Here is a 22,761-nt window from a genome sequence, read left to right on the forward strand (position 1 = left end):
ACATCTCCATTTTGCTGTGAGCTTAAACTGTTTTGCACATGTCACATTTGATGGAATCTGAGCTTATATTTTGACCTAGAACTTTGTAGGTACGTTCTAAGCAAACCTTCACGAGACTTCAACTCGTCCACTAGGGACACTTAGTGGTTTAAAAGGCTTAGTGCATACGCTAAATGCATTCGAGAGACCAGCGACAGTGGTATATGTAAGATTTCCTTAGTTTTGTTTTACTTGAGGACAAGTAAAATTCAGGTTTGGGGGTATTTGATGAGTGCCAAATATTGTATATATTTATCCATTTTTGTTGGCATTTAACTCATCTTTTGTGCATTAATTCTACATTTTATCCCATATTCTGTATTTTCATTGTTTTCAAGAATAAATATTTTTCTTACTTAATTTTGCATTTTTAGGTAATAAATAAAGTCTGGATGACTTGCAGAGCGGAAAAGAGCTGAAGAGTAGTGAAAGGCCGGAAGAAATTACGCAAGGAAGCCGCAAAGAATGGAGCGCACGTCCAAAAAGCTAGGAATGGGCTCAAGAAGGAAGAATTGTTCTTAAAGAAGATATGGGCTTGGCATACCCAAGGCCCAAAACCCTTACCCAAACCCATTTTCTATATCCATACCCGCCTCCATTCTCAGCCGTTAGATCGGATCCATCTCATCATCCAATGATCGCTTCTTCATCGTTCATCAAAATCTGAAGTCCCTGCAAAACACCATAGTACCTAAATTCCAAGCCTTCAGATTAGATCACATTTAGATCCTACGGTCGCTTCTTTGCCTGCTCATCAAATCTCGATACTTCCGCTTAACACTACAACACCTAACCTCGATCTTCGCCGTTAACTTTGTTGTGTTTCACAATCCAACGGTCGAAGTGATTCATCTCTCATACCACCGTTAGATCTACCAACCATCTTCACATCCAACGCGTCTCCTCGCTAGACATCAAAGTTTGATGAACCCGCTCAACACCTTAGCCATCGAACCCATCGACCTCAAGCCAAACACCCTCTTCTTCCCAAATCATTTTCTTTCCCCAAAACTTCTTCTCCACCACCATACCGCCTGCAACTCCACTGCCACCACCATCTCTTCCATCACCACCTCGAGCTTCACCATCTCCATTCTCTCGACCAAATCAGAGCCTTCACCATCATCCAGCTCCCTAGTATTTCCCTTTCTTGTTCCTAGCATCAACCCTAGGTGCTACAGATAAGAAAGAGAAAAGCTAGGGCATCAGTAGACGCAATTGGGAGCAGTTCGAGCTGAGGAGGAGCAGAGGGAAAATCAACAGGGCATGGGTCGAGCACAGGGGAGACAAATTCAGAAATCAGTGAGTTTAATTTGTAATTTAAAAATTAGGGTTTGCAAATTTGGGGATTTTCAATTTAGGGTTTGTAGAAATTTAGGGTGTTGTAACAAACTATAAATGGATGTTATGGGTGTTGTAGAAATCATCTCTGGGCTAGCCAGTGAACAATATTTTGAATCAATTCTCATTTTTCCAATTTCTATTTTAACAACAGTTGATTGTGTAACCTGTATGCATGTTGCTTTTTAATTTAGTTTGTTGGATGAATGTTGTTGTTATACTCATGTCTAGCATGAGCTAATTCACTGCAACTAAGGCTCTGATGAAGCCTAGTGCACTGTTAGATGATGCATGGTTAGGGTAGTTTTCTTAATGCCTGTTTGCTTGAGCAATGGGAAGTACTCAGTGCTCTGGCATGCCTGTGATTGATTGTGCTGTCAAAAGACAGTCAATGCTAGGGGCATATCAGTGAGCAAGCTGATTTTCATCTCATTCTAGATGTATGCATAGGATTTCCAACTAAACCTAGATTGCATTGCTTTTTTAGGGCACAAGGTGGATTCAATTGCCTTAGTAACTTCACACAATTCTGCATCTTTCTCTTTGTCTGTCACTATTGCTCAATACCCTTGCCTTAGGCTGCTGCCTTTGTTTCACTATCACTCTAGACCATTGTCACTGTCACCATAGTTACTGCCCTTAGCTCACTGTAAACTTTAGCTAGGAAGACTTCTTGTATGCTCCCACTCCCTGTGGACAAACCCCTACTCATCCCTATATTATAAATCTTGGCCTTGTATACTTGCAAGTGTTTTGTGTGCTCCCCATTTTCACACCAATCCCGCGAATTTACTTTGGAACTCTACAAGAGAACACGTCATATCTTCAAAATTAGAATGCTTATGTTGTTTCTTTACCGATAATGAGTAAGCACCGACTTATACGGCTGGTTTTGGTAACAGACGTGTAATATATAAATATGGGTGGAGTTTGGGATAAGAATACAATTTTAATTTGCAGTGGGATATGGATTTAATGGGATGTTGGGGTTAGTCTGATTATGGATTTATATGCTCGTGACTAAGTATACGTGAAAATAGGACGTTGGTAATGGACGTGATTGGAGATGGCGACGGAAGAAAAGTACTAATGACGTCTTTTTTCTTTATAATCACTACAACAAAACATGGTTAAGCGACTAAAATCTTAGCAAGCACCCCAAATTTTGGTCGCCTTAAAAATCAAGCTACTAAACTTGCGACCATCAAACTAGCGGTTTGGTATTAATTTATATCCACTAATATGAGCGACCACATAGAGTAGTTTAGTCGGTAAAATGCTTTTCCCGGTAAGAATATAGGAACCGCCGTTTAAGTTTTGTGGCTACTTACTTCGAGCTAGGATTACCAGCGATTCAATAAGTATTTTGTTGGTCGAACCTATCTTAGCCACCACCCGTTCATTAGAGAGATTATATGAGATTTTAATATTAATTTATCCTATAAAGATATGTTTCCGGTACGTATCGGTTTCCCCATTTCATTGTACCTAATTATCTGTGTTACCAAAACCGCTGAATAATTTTCGTTTTTATTCAAGCCTGAAGCAATTGATGTAAAACATGAATGGCCAAATTCAAAATCAAAACTTCTCTTTGTCAATGGAAACTCCAACATCGACCAGAAGGGTTACGAAAAAATCACAAACCGGAGTTGTTATGAAAAGGAGTCGTCCACAATTAGCAGTAGTAAACGATGTTGACCAATTTTCAATTTTGATTTTCCATGATTACCCATACCCGTGATGAAATGACTTTTGCTTTAAAATTAGCTTCATTTAGTTGAATGGTCTTGTTTTGCGGATTATTAAGAAAGAAAAAAACCCTATTGAAACAACTGATCGAATGAGAAACGTGATCAATCAGCACTCATCGGTGTAAACAATTATCCACAGTTCAGATCTCCGGCCGGTAAGAAGTGCCAGTAAATTCTGTAATGCACGCATAAATGAATGCAATAGGATTGGTTTGTTAAATTTCTTGTTCCTTCCTCAGATAATGATTTGAAAATGGGTCCAATGTAACGAGCATTTTTCAAATGGAAATCTCTTTTCATCAGATCAAACAAGTATAAATAATATTGTTTGCTTGATTTTAACGATATCAGTCTTCCTTTGTTTATTAAAAAAAATATACCAATTTCTTTTACAAAGCTAAGCTTATTTTACAGTTTCACGGCAGTATGAAAGAAAACAAACTAAAATTAATCAGAGTCCATCTCATTGTCAGACTTCAAATATAAGCATAATCTTGATCGACAGCTTTCCCTCGACCGTGTTTCGGCACAACATAGATGGTTTCTTCAGGAACATCAGTCCTACGCCAAACATAATTGTCATCATCATCCTGTTGCGGTTCACGTTGTACATTTTACATTGAATACATATCCTGCGTTGCTTCAATAGGACTCAAATTTGTATCAATATCAAGCTCCGACATATCAGTTAGCTCTACATAATAATCCTTCTGGATGGTTACAAATACTCCAGCGTTTTGTGTAAAATGTGTTAATAATATTGAATTGAGACAGAGACTCACTTTATGTTCAAACCATCTACGAAATTCTTGGGTGTGTTTTCTATATGCGTGGCTAGTGTCTTCAAGCATAACTTTGTGCTCACTGTATACTGCCATAAGAAAATTAAGCAAATCACATGTGCATGAGAACATTCTTACAACTGTACATAAGGAAAAAGAACAAGTAGAGAATATTCACAGATCCTGAAAAAAGACAACTTATTAACATCTGATTGAAATCAAATTGATTAAACTTTCAAGTATTCATATGGCGCTCAATCAATACAAGAGATTCTTCTAATAGACCATATTTTCCGTATATTGACCATTGATTGGGTTGGGAAACCTTGTAAAATAATATATATCCTAGTTGATGGAATAATACGATTATGGGAAAAATATCTTCCAATATGGTATCAGCCAAAAATTGATCCATCATCTTCTTCCTCTTCTTCTTCTTCCCTAACAATTTTAATGGCGGGTGATAAAAAAACCCTACACCTGTCGTTTACCGTCACCAACATCAAAAACCTCGTACCCATATTTTTAGACATCAAACAAGATGAGTACTCTTCATGGGTTTTCTTGTTCAAACTCCACCTTCAAGCACACAACATAATGTTTCTTATAGATGCATCAGCCCCGCCGTCGGATCTAGACGCTTCCACCGTTCTTCAACTGGATGCTCTCTGCCGCCAATGGATGTTCTCCACCATGGCCAAAAATTTGATGCTCACTGTTCTCAAAACCGGAAACACAGCGAAAGAGATTTGGGATCATCTTCAACGTCTTTTCCAAGACAACAAAGGTAGTCGTGCCGCAACACTTGAGAGTAAGTTTGTAAACCTCAAATTTATTGATTGCAATGATGTTGATGATTACTGTGATAAGTTAAAGGCACTTGCAAATCGATTAAATGACCTTGATTTTCCCATGAACGATAAACGATTGGTAATACAACTTGTCAATGGACTTCCGGAGGAGTATAATACTGTTGCTTCGTTTATTCAACAATCCATGCCATCGTTTGACGCCGCTCGGTCTCAACTACGCACTAAGGAGATTCGACGTGAACAACAATCCATTTCCGGATCACATACCGCCCTTGCCGCTGCGAACATCAACTCTCCTTCATTTGTTGCCGCTGAAGTTCGTCATCAAGGATTTTCTGCGTCTCCTATACACCGGCAGTAGGGCTGCACAAAACCGACTCAACCCACCAACCCAACCCACATCCACCTGAAATTATCCGCATCCGACCTAACCCACTTAGGAGCGGGTCGACTATGGGTCATAACATCAAAACCCATCGTATGGTGGGTCGATTGTGGGTGACAACTTCCCTCACCCGACCCAACCCACCCACCCACCTAAATATTTCTAAATTAATGCTAACCCTTAGATTACCTATCTTAGATGAACCACATCCATTGAAGTGATAATATATAATGCCTATACCTAATCATCGGTAGCTTCTCTTCACTGAAGAGTCTTCAATCAGTTCCCTTCAATGGCAGTCTCAGAGGCTCAGTTTATTTTTTCATTTTCTCTTCGCTTTGTAAATCAAATCACAGCATCACCAGCAGCAATCAATCAACATCGTCACCAGTAAACCAACAACCAAAGGTGAGACTAGGAATCATTGTAATTTGTAAATACTAATTAGGGTTCTGTTTCCTAAGATTGATTTTGGGTTGGCTTATTTCAATTGGGTTCTTAATGTAATGTTCATTGTATTTTATGGTGGGTAACCCACCACCCACCCGATCCAACCCACCGTAATGTGGGTCGGGTGAAAATCGATCCATTGTAATGTTGGGTTGGTTGCGGGTGACAACTTCTGTTACCCACCATCAGTGGGTTGGGTGACGGGTGAGGCCAAACCCGACCCAACCCGACCCATGTGCAGCCCTAATCGGCAACATCTCTCGTTCACGCCTGATGTCCAGCCCACTTCCAATATGGGCCGCCAAGCACCACTCCTCCCAACCCCAGCAGGCCTAAGATACCCTTCTACAGCTGCTGCTACCTGGTCTCCACACTGGGCCTCTACACCGAGCCCATTTCCTGCTGCACAGAACCCATTTCCTGCTGCACACCATTCGGTCCCCTACTGGGCTACGCACCACACAACTACTGGACAGAGCCCACATCAGCCGGTCCCATACTGGGCTTCACAACATGGCGTTGCTGGAACTGCCTGGAAGGGGCCGAGGTAGACAGAACCGTGGGCGTGGCCGTGGCCGTGGTCGTGGTCGCAACACCTTGCCAGCCCGTTCACCGCAAGCCTTCCTCACTCCAACAACCGAATACCTACAGCCAACGGACATTGCCGAGGCCTATAGTTCCATGAGTCTACACACACCGGATGATGCTTTCTACATGGACACGGGTGCAACATCACACATAACGTCCGATCCAGGTACTTTACAAAATGTCTCTCATTCTAGTAGTATTCGTTCTATCGTGGTAGGAAACGGTAATAGTATTCCAGTCTCTGCTAGTGGCTCCAAATTTCTAAATCTTCCATCTCATCCCCTTGTCCTCAAAGATACTCTTGTTGTCCCTTCTATCATCAAAAACATAGTCTATGTTCGTAAGTTTACCAATGATAATCATGTGTCTGTTGAGTTTGATCCTTATGGTTTTTTTGTGAAGGATTTGAGTTCGAAGAAGACTATCATACGATGTGATAGCCCTGGGGAGCTCTATCCGATAACCACTTCTGCCGTGACTACCTCATCTTCGTCATCTCAACACCACATTTTCTTGCCGTCTGTTCACCTGACATTTGGTATCGTCGCCTTGGTCATCCTGGCAAGGCTGTTTTAGATGCTCTAAGATCTCAGTCTTTTATTCAATGTAATAAAGATCATTCTCCTGATCTATGTCATTCTTGTCAAGTTAGCAAACATGTTCATCTTCCCTTTTATGACTCTCAGTCTAATAGTGTTGCTCCTTTTGATATTATTCATAGTGACTTATGGACGTCACCATCGATTACTTCATAGATTATTGTTAGGGTGTGGTCGTAGGATTTCCCGCAACCACAAGTAGAATCGGTTTTAGCCACAACTTATCCTGCTATACGAGTCAGTAAATTACCTAATGCTGGACGAAATTGATCTGGAAAGGTAGCATTAGCAACATTCCTTAAATAAACTCCTGGATTCTCTTGCATCCTATTAAAGTAATATTCATTAGAATACCTTAGCATACATTTCTCGTACCAAATAATTGCCTGTTTAGAATTTGGACATCTACCCGTTTTGTTGAAATCTTGAGTGGCAAAATTAACACAACTTTGACACTCATCTTGTGGGATATCACCTCTACGCTGTAGATCCGTAAACAGTATCCTGGCTTTAGCCATTGGTGGCGTTATAGTATCTATTTTGGATGCTTGAAGGAAAAAGACGATTGAGATTAGCTTGGAATGTACTGCCAGTAGTCTAATTATCTCCTAAACAGAATTGATAAACAAAATCCGGACCTGTGGCTGTGCAGTTGTGTATTGTATGGTGATCAATAAGGTACATGTACACGGATTGCTGGTTTGGCTGTAAAGTAAAGTCTATTATGAAGACTAGAGAAATCATTTTTTTCCACAAGTTCGAAGATAGTGGATGCGACTGATTATGTCACATTAGACTAGTCAAATGAGTTCAGCAGACGTCATGTATAGAAAGACCACAACAGAACTGTGTACAGTTTAGAAAGAAAGGTAAAAGGGCAAATCAAGGGGGTCCCTAGTTAAGAAAAATCTATCGCGACTGAAGAAAATTCTTTGGAAGAAACTTCTTATGACTAAAATTCATGAGAAGAAAATTCAAAGGTTTTTTCTTTGAATTTCATTTTCCCGGAATTAAGCGTTAAAAATCGAGATTAATCCACATTGCAAATCTATAGTACTAAAACAAGATGACGAAGATACACCTTTTACTGGTATGATTTTAAAAATCATACAATTGTTTTATTTACTTACTATAGGCGTGAAATCGGGAGAAGTGTATGTGAAATCTCTATTTCGATTGAATTTCTCTATTCGAATTTACAAGTTACAACCATCTTGTATTATGACATTAAATGATAAAATGCCTAATATAACTGACAACAAGGTGAAAATAATAACTAGCAGAATCACCATCTTGTATTATGACATTAAATGATTTTTTACATATATACTTCATAACAATAAACATATAGTACTGGTTGTGCAGTTGTATTACAATGAAGAAGAAGATCGAAACTAGATTAACGTACAGCTACCCATGTTTTTGTTTCTGATGATCATTTTCCTCTTTTTTCTTTTTTTGGAATGTTTCTGCTTTACGTACCCCAACCACAATCTAAGGAAATACATACATGCATACATGCTGGTTTGGCTCTAAAGTCTATTGCGAATACTAGCGAAATCATTTTTTATGGGTTTCGTAGGTCAACTTGGTTTAAGTTTGCATTAATATAGTGATTCAGAAGACAAACCACCCGTAGAAGAAAAAAAATATGTAGTAGTGATATTTTATCATCGAGGGTATAGTTCAGTAACAGTAACTTCATTCACGCTGCATGTTACCGATTCATTGTAGCCTTGGAGCTCTATATGTCTCTTAATATCAGCCAAAAATGCAGGTGATGAAGGTATATAATCTTGACCAATCACCGAGTTGTTAAGCATTTGGACAACTCTGGGCATGGTTGGTCTATCTGCAACAATTTCTTGAACACATAATAACGCAACATGGATGCATCTCATCGCTTCACTTCTAGAAAATGTGTCTTTCAAAGTTGGATCTAATATTTCTATAGCAGATCCATTGTTCCAGTGTGTCCATGCCTGCATGCATCAGTTTCTCCTCTGTTATATGTATGCATCGTCTAAACAAAATTATATTCAATGCAAAAGGGACATATTGATACTAACATAGCTTAGAAGGTCCCCTGCAATATCAGAGCTATGAAAACTTCTGTTCCTTTGTCCACAAAGAATCTCTAATACCAAGACACCAAAGCTAAATACGTCTGATTTCACAGAGAATTCACCACGCACAACATATTCTGGAGCCATGTAGCCACTGCAAATCCCAACACCCACATACCACAATTTGTTATGATACAATCAATGAACAATTTAGATGTTCAAGAGTTTGAAGCTTATACTTACTGCGTTCCGACTATTCTGTTTGTATTATCTTGAATTTGGTGATGGCCAAAAAGCCTAGCCATGCCAAAATCTGCAATTTTAGGATTCATGTCTACATCCAACAATATATTGCTAGCCTTAAGATCTCGATGGATGATTTTAAGTCGAGACTCCTCGTGAAGATAGAGAAGTCCTCTTGCTACCCCTGCTACTATATTGTATCGTCTTTCCCAATCCAGCTGTGTACATTTAACTGGATCTGCAAATTCATCCGACCAAAAAATACAAACTTTTACCACTGTTTTAGTGTAAAAAAAAAGTCTATATATCCAGCTATAGTGATTCAGTAAGAATGAACAGGCACCAAACGGGATACACACCAAATAGGAATCCGTCAAGGCTTCCATTTGGCATGAAATCATAGACGAGAAGTTTTTCTTCACCAGCTAGACTGAAACCAACAAGCTTCACAAGATTTCTGTGTTGAAGTTTAGCTACTAATGTAACTTCATTCTTGAACTCTTGTTCGCCTTGTCCAGAATTTTTTGATAGCCTCTTCACGGCTATTTCTTGCCAGCTGTCTGCAAGTGTACCCTGAGGACATTTTCAAGTAGAACAAAAAACAATTTTAGTACACAGAGGAGAAAGTAATTTAGTACATGGTTTATATTCAATATTAGAACAAGTGAAACAATTTCATGGTTTATTTTCAATTTTAGAATTATATTCTAAGTTTCACTTTACATGGTTTTCATATAATTTTAGTACCTTATAAACAGATCCAAATCCACCTTCGCCAAGTTTATTAGCTTCAGAGAAATCATCTGTTGCAGCACTTACTATAGCAAAGTTTAATTGCAAGGATTCTGTGGTTAGAATCTCATCTTTCATGTCTACAGGAGCCAGGAAAACAACAATAATTAGTTCAAACCAATTAATAAGTAAGACTATCGAACTTGAGGGATAGCTCCTCACAATCCAACTTCTTTGTCTTTGTTTTCTTTCTCCATAATAACCAAACGGCAGTGGCAGAAAGTACTACTACAATAGCCGACATAACGCCTATAATAACAGCTATTTTGGAGGAGTTTTTCCGGTTTGCTGCACAATTATGAACAGAACTCAACAATGAATAAAGCAAACGGTGATAATTTTATGAAAACAACAATCCTAGCTAGCACAAACATAAACAGATCATAAGAATGAAATCTTGATTGTCTAAGCAGACCTATTGGTGCTTGTGCAGTAAGAATACTTCAAACTTAAAATTAAATTGTTAGAGCTTAGTATCCCAAAAATTGAATTTAACATGAAAACAAATTTGTTTGTACAAGGATTAATGCGCATTGAGTTCACTATTCACAAGAACTTATATAATTTAGATATACTTCTTATGGCATGAAATGAAGAAATAAAACAAAACAAAAGTGTACTACTTACCATTTGATGGTGTTGGATCCATTGATGATGGTGGTGAAGGAGTAATCGTAGAATTTAAGAAAGGATAGAATTCATATCTTATACTACAACTAGGACTAATAACTCTTGCACCTCGACTCCCATCACAACAATTTGGTAAATAAGATATAGCTCCAACAAGACAATTATAACAGCTCAATGGAGGTATATCTGCCGTACACTGTACTAAACCATATATTCTTGTACCATTAGTATAATTTGCATCTCCAATACCAAAGTTAGTAATACCCTTATTAACCACAGCTTCTGTTGCTATACGTTTCAGTAAATTAGCTAAGATTGGTCTAAACCGATCTCGATCGGTAACACTTTCATCACTCAAGAAAGGCTGTCTAGGTTCGGCTTGCATACTATTAAAGTAATATTGATTTGAATACCTCAACATACAATGATCCAACCGAATAATTGCTTGTTTAGAATTTGGACATCCATTTTCTCCTTTTATCTCTTGAGTAGCGACTTTAGCACAAGTTTGACACGCATCTAATGTAACATCACCTCTACACTGTGCAGACCCGTAAACAGTATCGGGGGATTGGCCAACAGTGGCGTTACGGAAGTATCCATTTTTTATGATTGAATTGTCGACAGGATTGGATAGTGAAGCAAGAAGATGATTGAGATTAGTTTGAAATGTACTGTTAATTGTGTAATTACTATCTCCTAAACAAAAAGGATAAAAAGCTTGTGCAGTTGTGTATTTTATGGTGATCAACAGGTTAGAAACAGAAAACAGCAAACAGATGAATGAGATTGAAACTAGATTCAAACAACCCACCTTCTTGTTTCTGATGACCATTTTTCTTTTCCTTATTTTTTTTTTTTTTGGATGTGGTTGGTTTACCCCCAACCAAAATCTTCAAGAGGGTACATAATGGACTGGTTATTGACTCTGGAGTCTATTATGGAGACTAGAGAAATCTTCAAGAGGGTACATAATGCACTGGTTATTGACTCTGGAGTCTATTATGGAGACTAGAGAAATCTTCAAGAGGGTACATAGTGGACTGGTTATTGACTCTGGAGTCTATTATGAAGACTAGAGAAATCGTTCTTATCCACAAGTTTGTTGAATGTGGTTGTGTATGATTAAATGTCAGTAGATAGTGATCAAAAACAAGTCAATTAATTTGGATATTCTTCTAGTTTACTGTTCTAGCTACAATCTGTTGGATGCAATAATCAAAAACAACGAAAAATCAAATAAACAAAAGTCAAGTTGTTCATTCTACTGTCACCACCAGTAACAAAAAAAGGTCTTGAAATCATTGTTCATTCACCTTCAGTGAGACATATTCACAGTCAGGTTGCAAGCAGAAAATCAAGCACTAACTAGGAGTTTTACATGTAACGCGTAAAAGCAGTATTCTAAGTTCTAACGATACGTCAATCAAAAAATTCCTGTGAGTCAATGGGATCCCAACTAAAGAAAATTCTTAAGAAGAAAATTCACAATTTGAATAAGCATAAAAAACAATTTCAAAAATCACAAGAAAAATCTAAAGAGCACAATTTGAATACCTTATCATACATATATTATACCAGATAATTGCTTGCTTAGAATTTGGACACCTATTAACTTTGTTTATCTCTGAAGTACAGTCTTTAACACAATCTTGGCAACCTTCTAATGAAATCCCACCTCTACATTGTAAAGATCCGTAAACGATATCCGGATTTTCCCCAACCGAGGTGTTGTAGTATCCATTTTTGATGATTTAAGGGACGGCTGAGGAAAGTGCAGGAAGAATATTGTTGAGATTTTTTTTGAAATGTGCTATTTGCCGTGTAATTATCTCCTGAGCAAAAATGATAAAAATATCTTGATTGTGCAGTTGTGTACTGTATGGAGATTAATAACTTAGAGAAAGAAAACAGCTAGATGAAGGAGATCGAAACCAGATTTAAAAAAACCCATGTTTTCTGATGAACTTTTTCTTCTATTTCTGTTTTTCTAATAACATCTTATAAAATATTCAAGAATGCATGGACTGGTCTAAAGTCTATGAAGAAATCAATATTACCCACAAGTTTGAAGAATGTGGATGTGGATGAATCACTCTCAGTGGAATAGTCATGAGTCAAGTAATTTGGACATATTCCTACTTCAGTCTCCTCCATTTATTGTAGAAGAAAAATCTTAAATATGAAGATTTCAGTACTTGCAGAAGAGTGGTGAATATAATCTCATTCTACTGTTAACAAAAAAAGGGTAGGTCTTGAAATCATTCACCCTCAGTGAGACATTTTGACAGTCAAGTTGCAAGCAGAAAATCAAGCACTAACCAGGAGTTTTACATTGTAATGGGTAAAAGCAGTATTCTAAGTTCTATCGAAAAAGAAACGTTAATCAACAAATTCCTGAGAGAAACTGTAATCAATGGGTTTCTTAGGAAGAAAATTCATAATTTGAATTAGCATAAAAAACGATTTCAAAAATCACAAAAGAAAATATCTAAAAAGCACGATTTGTTTTGGAAATCAAGCATTCAATCAGAAATTAAACCAACTCCATGATTATCCATCCACATTAAACACAGGAATAAGAACAGAAACCAGTACTGACCTTGTGCATTTGAAAGCTCCTGGAGGGTTATCAATGAATTACTTGATTTGAATTAGAACCCTTTCGTTCTATCCCTCCTATTTATCTTCCTCAACTTTCATGGACAAGAAGAATACTGAAGGGGTTCTATTCTAAGGATGTTCCTGTACAATTTCAAAATCGCCATTGATGGGACCTTTGTAGACTGTAAATTTGACACGTGATAACTTAGACAAAAAACGTGCCGGTTTCATTCTATCCAGCACCTACCTTGGCTTATCCTCCACCACTGCCCTCAGCTGCTCAAATAATTTTCGTAGAGTAAAACCAATCTTATTCAAGCCATGCAATGTAATTCGTCTCGTTTTTTCATCCGGCTTGAACTCTAAATATCCCCCTTCGTCTCGTTCTCATATATGGAGCTTGAATCCTAGCTCACATAAATGTCGTCAAGTGGGAGACTCTATTTATGTAAGTCAAACATTGAGATCATTCAATCTCATTAATCAGCTGCTGTGTGGATATCCTTGAAGGTCCGTTGTCTCTGTGATCTCTATAGAGACTTCTTTTTTATTTTTCTGGGATACACTTTAAGTTGAGATCATTTGTGACGAATTTTACAGGTCAGCGGCAACAGGATTTGGAGTCAAAACTGCCAGAAACTGATCCATGATGAACGCAGTGAAAATTCTGCCATATATTACAAGAAGAAGAAGAAGTGGCTGAGAAGGAGGCAAGGGGGAGATACATTAAAGTGAAAGCATACGGTTTACAGTAGGGTATTAAATCTAAGACATTGTAAATCAAGATCTTCCAAAAGGAATGTTTGCAACTTTGTATGCTTATGACTTGAGAGAAAATGGGTCTCTAAAAATCTACTCGGAAAGATTTTGTTCAAGATGTTTATATATTCTTAATTGATTTATAGCAAATACTTTGCTTTTGTAAACTTCTTAATTTAAATTCTAACAAAATGTAAATACAAAAGCTCATAGTTACTCCAGACTTTGGCCGAATTGCAGTTTCAAAATGCATATCATTTTCTAAGTAGTATTACTGTGAGATTTCAAATTTTCCAATCTGCAGCTAAAAAATGAATTAAGCTCACAAAAACAGTCTAAGAATATCATATTACAAGTATTACTGTAAGAATTGAATCTATCTCCAATTCCTAAATGAATGATGAGTATTATAAGTATGAGTGCCGATAAATTTACAGAAAAAGCAGACAAAAGAACAAGTTACAACTTACAAGATTGTATTCTTTGGAAATTTAGTAGTGTATTGTCATCGAGGGTATAATTCGGTGACTGAAATTTCATTCACGCTCCAACTTACTGCTTCGGTGATTGGATTGGACCTCACATTTACTTGTTCTTCACTGTATCCCAGGCTTAAGGTCGACGGGGGCTCTGTATGCCTAGTACTACCAGCAAAAAATCCAGGTAGTGATGGTGAATCGTGACTGATCACAGAATTGTTGAGCATTTGAACAACTGTACGCATCGTGGGTCTATCTGCAACATTTTCTTGAACACATAATAACGCAACATGGATGCATTTCATCGCTTCACTTCTAGAACATCTGTCCTTCAAAGTTGGATCTAATAACTCTATAGCAGATCCATTTTTCCAAAGTCTCCATGCCTGCATCAATTTTTCCTCTCTTTAAGTTACTCATCATGTAATAAAAATAAATTAGAGAAGACTGGATGCAAAAAAGATATTATAAGTACTCACATAGCTCAAAAGGTTCCGAGCAATATCTGATCCTTGAAAAGAGCTATTCCTGTGTCCACTAAGAATCTCTAAAACTAAGACACCAAAACTAAAAACGTCTGATTTCACAGAGAATTTTCCATGCATTATGTACTCCGGAGCCATGTAGCCACTGCAAAAACCTAAACAAAATAAGAATCTTCTAATTTGGTTTGATATGTGCAGTGATGAACTAGCACTTATTGGCAAAGCTCATACTTACTGAGTTCCAACAATTCTGATTGTACTAGCTTGAGTTTGGTCAAGGACAAAAAGCCTTGCCATGCCGAAATCTGCAATTTTAGGATTCATGTCTATGTCTAATAATATATTACTTGCTTTGAGATCTCGATGGATGATTTTAAGCCGAGACTCCTCATGGAGATAGACTAGTCCTCTTGCTACACCTCCAATTATCCTGTATCGTCGGTCCCAATCCAGATGTGCACGTTTAATCGGATCTAACATTCAGCCAACCAAAAATCACCAACTTTTAGACCACCAGTTTAATCTAAAAGAAGTGTCTCTAAATCTAACTATGCTGATTGAATAAGAATAAACAGACACGGAACAGTGGATATACAAACCGAATAAGAATTGGTCAAGGCTTCCACTTGGCATGAATTCGTAGATGAGAAGTTTTTCTTCACCGGTTAGACTGAAACCAACGAGCTTCACAAGATTTCGGTGTTGAAGTTTAGCTACCAAGGTAATTTCATTCTTGAACTCTTGCTCACCTTGTCCGGAATTCTTGGATAGCCTCTTCACGGCTATTTCTTGCCAGCTGTCTGAAAGTGTACCCTGAGGACATCAAATAAAAATAACAATCTCCTATAAGGAATTATATTTTAAGTTTCAATTTACATGGGTTTTATATAAGGTTAGTACCTTATAAACAGATCCAAATCCACCTTCTCCGAGTCTATTAGCTTCAGAGAAATTATCTGTTGCAGCACTTACTATACCAAAGTTGAATTGCAAGTATTCTGTACTAGGATTCTCATCATCCACATCTTCAAGACGGAAGAAAACAATAAGTTGAAACCAAATATCAAAGATTATCGAATTTGGAAAAGGAATCAGATTATCGAATTTGGAAAAAGGGATATTTTCTTACAATCAAACTTCTTTGTCTTTGATTTCTTTCTCCAGAAACAGAGAAACCAAAAGGCAATGGTGAGAAATATTGCGATAGCTGATGGGACGACTATTCTGATAGCAAGTTTGGATGAGTTGTTTCCCTTTGCTGCATGATTATGAACAGTTCTCAATTAGGAATTGAGTGAAAATACGAGTAGATTGATAATTTTATGGGAAGAACAATCCTACCTAGCACCAGCATAAACAGATATCATAAGAATGAAACTCTTGATTGTGTAAGCAGACCTTGCTACTTATTGGAAAACAAAGTATAACAAACAAAGACCTATTGTCACATACAGAGTAAGAGTACTTCACATATTAAAGCCTTCGAGCCTAGTATCACGAAAAATGAATTCCAAATGAAACCAAATTCGTTTTGTGTTAGGAATAATGGGGTTTGAGTTCATTATGCAAAAGAAGTTACACTTTTATTTCTAAAACTGTAAAATGAAAATTACCAACTAACAGAGGAAAATTACTTACAGTTTGTTTTAGGAGAAGATAGCTGAGGTGGTGAAGGAGTCATCATCGTATACTCAAAGAAAAAATATGGTTCATATCTCCAATTACAAGTAGGCATAACTGATCTTCCACCTTGTCCCACATAATGTGGTATTTCAGATATAGCTCCAACAAGACATTGATAACAACTATTTGAAGATATATCTGCAGTACACTGTACTAATCCATATACCTCTTGAAAATCATTAAGAATAGCATACGTAGTAGCAAAATTATTAATCCCAACTTCTCCTGCTGTACCATTCAGTAAATTACGTAAAGCTGGAGTAAACAGATCTGGATTAGTAGCATTCTTACCACTCCAAACATAAAATCTTGGTTTATCTTGCATAATATTAAAGTAATCTTGATCTGAATACCTTATCATACATATACTGTACCAAATAATTGCTTGTTTAGAATTTGGACATCTATCATTTTCTTTTATCTTTTGAGTACATTCTCTAACACAATCTTGGCAACCTTCTAATGGAACAGCACCTCTACACTGTAAAGATCCGTAAACGACATCGGGGTTCTGCCCAAATGAGACGCTGTAGTATCCTTTTTTTATGAGCGAAGGGACAGCTGAGGAAAGTTTAGGAAGAAGAACGTTGAGATTTTTTTGAAATGTACTATTTGCCGTGTAATTATGTCCTGAACAAAAATGATGAACATAATTTGATTGTGCAGTTGTGTACTGTATGGTGATCAATAAGTTAGAAAGAGAAAACAAGTAGATGAAGAAAATGGAAACTAGATTTGAAAAACCCATGTTTTCGGTTCTGATGATCTCGTACTTCTATTTCTGTCTTTCCAATAACATGCTATAAATCGTCAAGAATGCATGGACTGGTTTGGGTCTAAAGTCTATGAAGACTGTAGAAATCAATATTACCCAAACAAGTTTGAAGAATGTGGCTGCGTATGATTAACTCTCAGTTGAATAGTCATATGAGTGCAAAAGACTCATGAGTCCAGTAATTTGGACATATTCCTACTTCACTCTCATCCAGTTGTTCTAGAAGAGAAACCAGAAAGAACTTAAACATGAAAGATCTCAGTACATGCAGAAAAGTGGTTAATATAAAAAAGAGGGTAGGTCTTGAAATCATTCTTCATTCAAGTTTAACATCAGTTAGGCATATTCACAGTCACCTTGCCAGCAGAATATCAAGCACTAATTTGGAATCGTACATGTAATGGGTAAAAGCATTCATCTAACGAAGATGAAAGGCCAATCAACAAATTCCTGAGAGAGACAGTAATCAATGGAGTCCCAACTAAATAAAATTCTTAAGAAGAAAATTCAAAATTTGGATAAGCATAAAAGACATTACAAAAATCACAAAAAAAATCTAAACAGCACAATTTGTTAAAGAAATTAAGCATTCAATTAGAAATTAAACCAATTCCATGATAATCCACGTTAAAACAAGAAGAAGGAAAAAAAATATCATATACTGACCTTTTGTCTCCTCAATATAAAGCTCAATATGGTTGTTCCTGGAGGATTGATTGAATCATTTATCAATAAAACCCAAATTGAATTAGAACCCTTTCATTCTATCCCTCCTATTTACCTTCCTCAACTTTCATGGACAAGGAGAATACTGAAGGGGTTCTAATTCTAAGGATGTTCATGTACAATTTCAAATCGCCATTGATGGATTGGAGCCGCACGACTTTGTTATAGTTTCAAGTTATACTGTTAGATCATGCTTCGAAAAAACAAAAAGTTATACTGTTAGACACGTGATAAGTGACAAAAACCACGTGCAGTTTCATTGTAGCTTTTCTAAACGTTACCCTGCACCACTACATTAGCTTATCCTGAACCACTGCTATCAGCTGCTCAAATAATTTTCGTACAGTAAAAATCAATTTTATCGAGGCAATGCAGGGTATTCGTCTCTTTTTTTGGCCATATATGCACCCAATATTGGTGTGACAAACTGCCAAACTCATATGCTTATATGTCAACTATAACATATAGGCATACAAGACAGACTTTCCAGCGAGCGATAGAGTGTCCATCGCACGTTGGTCATTCCAGCGTCAGTGCTAGTCATTACATCGCTCGCTGACTTGATCAACGCTAATCAGTTCCTCATCCAACGACTACCATTTTTTCCATCAATAAATACCAAATTTCAAATTCATTTCAACTCACACCAGAATTTCTAAATCTTTCTAGAATTTCTCAATCTCCAATTCCTTTCATCACTCTTCCATTTCCTCAGAGAGCATGGCTGATAATATGAACATAGCTGAGTTCGTAGCAAACAAACATGCTGCCGAAAATCAAAGAGTTGTTAATCGTGCCAATGTGCAAAGTGAAATTAGGAGAAGTCAAACTATAAGAAGTCAAATTAGGCGAAAACCAAAATTCAATACTGCGGAAGATGAATGTATTTGGAGGAATTATATTTCTTCTACTGATGAGACTTTATTCGGAGATGCATTACATCCCCAAACATTTTGGCGAAGGATTTTTGGGAAATTTCAAGAACAAACAATGAACCTCAACAATCGTGATGTTTCAGAGTTGATTCAACGGTTCACTACAATCAATCAAGAAGTTACTAGGTGTGTTTTTTTACTTCAGCAAGAAGGTCCACATTTGAGAAATGGTGAAACCATGATGGAACTTTTACAAAGGTGTCGTGCGGATGCTGAAATCATGATGAAATTTCAACAAAGGTGTCGTGTGGAATATCGTCGTATCTATGAAAAAGACTTCCAATTTGGAAATTGTTTTGAGATTTTAAAAAATTTAAACATAAATATTGTCCAATATTTATGTTTTAATTTCTCAATTGTCCACTTAAGTTGTTATGCTTTAGTTTCTCAATTGTCCAAGTATTAAGTTTTAATATTTGTTTAAATTATTAAATGTACAAGTAGAGAGCACGTGCGTTGCACGTCGGCAAAGACTAGTTTTTCTCTCTCATATGTATCTTTTATTTTCACAAAACTATAACACGCTCGATCTGTTAATTCAGATATGTACGTAACAGGTATGTAAGGGTCTGAGGTTGCTGATTGTCTTATTTTTCCTCATCCTGAATTACCTGCATCATCTCTCATAATTATAACATAACTTGAAGGTAAAATGTCAGAGATCTGGGCAGAGATCCGGGCAGAGATCCGGGCAGCATCAACATTAATTTTGAAATTGTCCATTTGAGGTGCCTGCTTCCAGGAAAGTGTTTATGTCTCTTAAAAATGACATGAAGATGTGCCAAGTTAGGGTTTGCTTTGCTTTAGTAATATGCATCCTGGCTGGCCAGCTACAAACATTTTTTGGCTCGCCAATCGCCATACATGAACTTCACTACAATAAATTGTAGTTGGCGGCAGCACAGGTTGACTAAACCTGGCTGGAGACAGTAAAATTTTTGTTTTGTTTGTTTGTTTAAGAAGTCAATAAAAACAACATTGAATCGTCCGAACTTACTTTTTTTTTCTTTTTTTTTATCGTAGCAGTTTAAGAAGTTACCTCAGGCCATCAACGTCAAACTGAAGAAGAAGCCATGGTTAGTTTGTTGGTTAAAATCAGTATGCCGAAACGTTAACAGCCCCTACTTTCTATTGGTGAAAAATTGGGATAAGAGGAAGGGTATATTAATTATATATACCTACTTTTAACTCCCTATAAATATATCCTTATGCAACAACAAATATGTCCCTCATTTTTTAATAACCTTATCCATTTAATATTAGATTACTTTAATACCCTCATCTATATAATATTTTTTCTTTATTTCAAAATGAAACAAATTTCTTCCACTACCACTCCACCACCACCACCAGTCCGTCACCACCACTGGCGCCACCACCACCACCACTGATACAATCACCGCCAGTCCACCGCCGCCACCACCACCACCACTTCCGCCGCCACCCACCCACCGCCACTAACAATCACCACCACTGATGCAATCACCACCTCCGCCGCCACCACTATCGCCACCCAATTTAGGATCAACAACATATGTTGATCCAATTTTGGGATCAACAACAGCTGATCCACCCACCGCCGCCACCGCTAGTTCAGGTACTTTTTTATCAACAAAAGTAGTTCATCCATTTCAGTTGGATCAACAATGGATGTTTAATAATCTATATCCAATAATAAATGTATACTTGGTATTATTTCTCTATGAAAGTTTTAGTTTTACACGTTGTTAGCAAAGAGACAAATGGTTTAGTTAAATATGGATAAATATTAAGATGTTATAAATTATTAATTAAATAATATTTTTATTAGTTTTTCTTTCGTCTTACTTAGATTGAAATTTTAATACAAATTCGCAGATATACCTGCATCCAACCCATACGCCCGCCCATAGGCTGATTTAGCATTCTTGAGTGATGAATAGGACACAGATGGAAATCGAGCATATCCTGATTTTTGCAACGCCATTATTTTGCAACAAATAGTTGTTGCAGATGGAGCAACGGAATATATGTTTCAAATAGGATATTCGTTGCTTCTTTTATAAATTAACTTTTAGTAATTGAGTATAATTTATCCACTGTTGATATAGGTTGCAATCTTGCGGTTAATCTAAATTATGTTATTTTCAAGGATTTTAGAATTAATATTTTTTTTATTATTATTTATATCGAACTCGTGAAGTATTAGAAATGAATATCACCACAAACTCGCTTTGAATCAAAAGAAAACCAAACCACAAACTCGTTCGGTTTTCTCTCTTCCTCCTAGACCCAACTCTAAAAATCTCACAGGTCCAACCTCAACTCTCACAATCAAAGACTAATCCCAATCTCATTTCAAAATCAAAACCCACGTATCATATCTAAAAGAAAACCCCTCCTTTGTAACCCTCGACTTAGATTATTTGTTCGTAAAACGAAATGCAAACTCTCATCTAATTTTAGTTTATTTGTTCATATGCAAACTACGCTCATCATCGAATCAAGTCTGATTCCAAAAACTAATCGTAATCGCATCGAATCAAAACCCACCTCAGTTGTTGAACCATAATCCTTTAACATCCCCTAACTTCGTAACCCAATATCTAGTTGATTTTTCTCCTGAAATCAAAGCAAACCCTCACGACAGAGATGAAAGTACAAGAAGAAGATTTCACCAGGAGTAAACCCCAATTTTTTTCCTTTTCTTTGTTATCATTGTTTGATTTTGTTTTTGCTCTTATTGCTTGATTATGTAAAGATTTTGTCTTTTTGTTTTTGTTTCATGTATTTGATGGAGTCATAAATCATGGGTTTTATATGATTTCAGTTTTGGATTTATTTTACCTCTATGTTTCCTTGAATTAGAAGAATCTGTATTTACTTTGATTTTTTGTTTTTATTTGGGTATTGTTCTTTGTTTAAGATCTGCAACTATGAGTACAGTTTTATCCATGTTTGGATCTTGTTTGTCTAAGATGTATTTTTGTTGCTAACTATGTATTTTCTTTTACTACATCTGCAGGCAGGACATGATTGGATTTGTAATAGTAGTGGGTGAGTTGAGGGGAAACGGGGATAGTGAAGCATCTGCTACTGCATCGAGTCATGTTGTATGTTAGGCCTTTGCTGAATCTGGCTTGTAGCTCAGTCTTTTGATTTTCCACGAGTTTTATTGTTATGCTAGTTCAACACATCCCTTCTTCCAAGGAAGCTGTAGCGAGGAAAGTAGAGCATATATATAGTAGGCCTCGAGATTCATCGGTTTTTAACGAAATAGAAAGTTGTCATCTATCTGGACCTCTAATGCTTATTTTGACCAAACTTTACCCTATATCAGATTGCAGTGTCTTTGATGTTCTCGGTAGAGTTTACAGTGGTGAGATTCAGATTAGACAGACTGTGCGTGTACTGGGAGAAGGTTATTCACCGAATGATGAAGAGGATATTACCGTGAAACAAATAAATAAGCTGTGGATTTATCAAGATGGTAATCGAATACCTGTAAGCAAAGCTCCTGCTGGTTCTTAGGTACTCATTGAAGGTATTGATGCTTTGATTATGAAGACTGCTGCAACCCTTTGCCGTTCGGATTATGATGAAGATATATATATAAATGCCTCTCAGATTCAACACCCTTCCTGTGGTTAAGAAAGTCATGGAGCCTCTGAACTATAGTGAGCCCCAAAATGGTGGAAGTTCTTAGAAAGATCAACAAAAGCTACCTCTTTCCATCACTAAAGTTGAAGAGTCTGGAGAGCAGAGTATGTAAGTACTGGAGAGTTATATTTGGATTGTATAATGAAGGATATAATGAAGGATCTTAAGGATCTCTATTCTGAAGTGGAAGTCAAA

General features: G+C 36.9%; 3 protein-coding genes across 10 annotated transcripts; 1 reads left to right on the top strand and 2 right to left on the bottom strand.

Annotated features, from left to right (window-relative positions):
* The first annotated feature begins 4,513 nt into the window (after nt 1-4,513).
* Nucleotides 4,514-5,089, top strand: LOC113329946. The gene has a single exon (XM_026576797.1). The coding sequence runs from the start codon at nt 4,514-4,516 to the stop codon at nt 5,087-5,089; it is 576 nt and encodes a 191-aa protein (XP_026432582.1).
* Nucleotides 5,090-8,023: 2,934 nt separating this feature from the next.
* On the bottom strand, nt 8,024-13,432 carry LOC113329942 (putative cysteine-rich receptor-like protein kinase 35). Of its 6 annotated transcripts, XM_026576776.1 has the most exons (8): nt 13,084-13,432; nt 10,479-12,316; nt 10,014-10,139; nt 9,807-9,931; nt 9,419-9,632; nt 9,060-9,297; nt 8,820-8,970; nt 8,024-8,732 (listed from the first exon to the last, which is right to left on the bottom strand). In XM_026576776.1, exons 2-8 carry the CDS (start codon nt 11,314-11,316, stop codon nt 8,421-8,423), a joined length of 2,004 nt encoding a protein of 667 aa, XP_026432561.1. In that variant the 5' UTR covers nt 11,317-12,316; nt 13,084-13,432; the 3' UTR covers nt 8,024-8,420. The 6 variants fall into 6 exon arrangements, with proteins under 6 accessions (XP_026432561.1, XP_026432565.1, XP_026432564.1 ...); XM_026576780.1 differs by lacking the exon at nt 10,479-12,316 and having other exon boundaries at nt 13,084-13,412; XM_026576779.1 differs by lacking the exon at nt 13,084-13,432 and having other exon boundaries at nt 12,039-13,059.
* Nucleotides 13,433-14,145: 713 nt separating this feature from the next.
* On the bottom strand, nt 14,146-18,149 carry LOC113329943 (cysteine-rich receptor-like protein kinase 10). Of its 3 annotated transcripts, none has more exons than XM_026576784.1 (9): nt 17,933-18,149; nt 16,845-17,052; nt 16,447-16,746; nt 15,938-16,066; nt 15,709-15,833; nt 15,408-15,621; nt 15,044-15,281; nt 14,803-14,953; nt 14,146-14,709 (listed from the first exon to the last, which is right to left on the bottom strand). In XM_026576784.1, the coding sequence occupies exons 3-9, from the start codon at nt 16,541-16,543 to the stop codon at nt 14,350-14,352; spliced, it is 1,314 nt and encodes a 437-aa protein (XP_026432569.1). In that variant the 5' UTR covers nt 16,544-16,746; nt 16,845-17,052; nt 17,933-18,149; the 3' UTR covers nt 14,146-14,349. The 3 variants fall into 3 exon arrangements, with proteins under 3 accessions (XP_026432569.1, XP_026432568.1, XP_026432570.1); XM_026576783.1 differs by having other exon boundaries at nt 16,845-17,121; XM_026576785.1 differs by lacking the exon at nt 16,845-17,052.
* Nucleotides 18,150-22,761: the final 4,612 nt, after the last annotated feature.

Source organism: Papaver somniferum, unplaced genomic scaffold, assembly GCF_003573695.1.
Source record: "Papaver somniferum cultivar HN1 unplaced genomic scaffold, ASM357369v1 unplaced-scaffold_117, whole genome shotgun sequence".
In the NCBI taxonomy this organism is placed as follows: domain Eukaryota; kingdom Viridiplantae; phylum Streptophyta; class Magnoliopsida; order Ranunculales; family Papaveraceae; genus Papaver; species Papaver somniferum.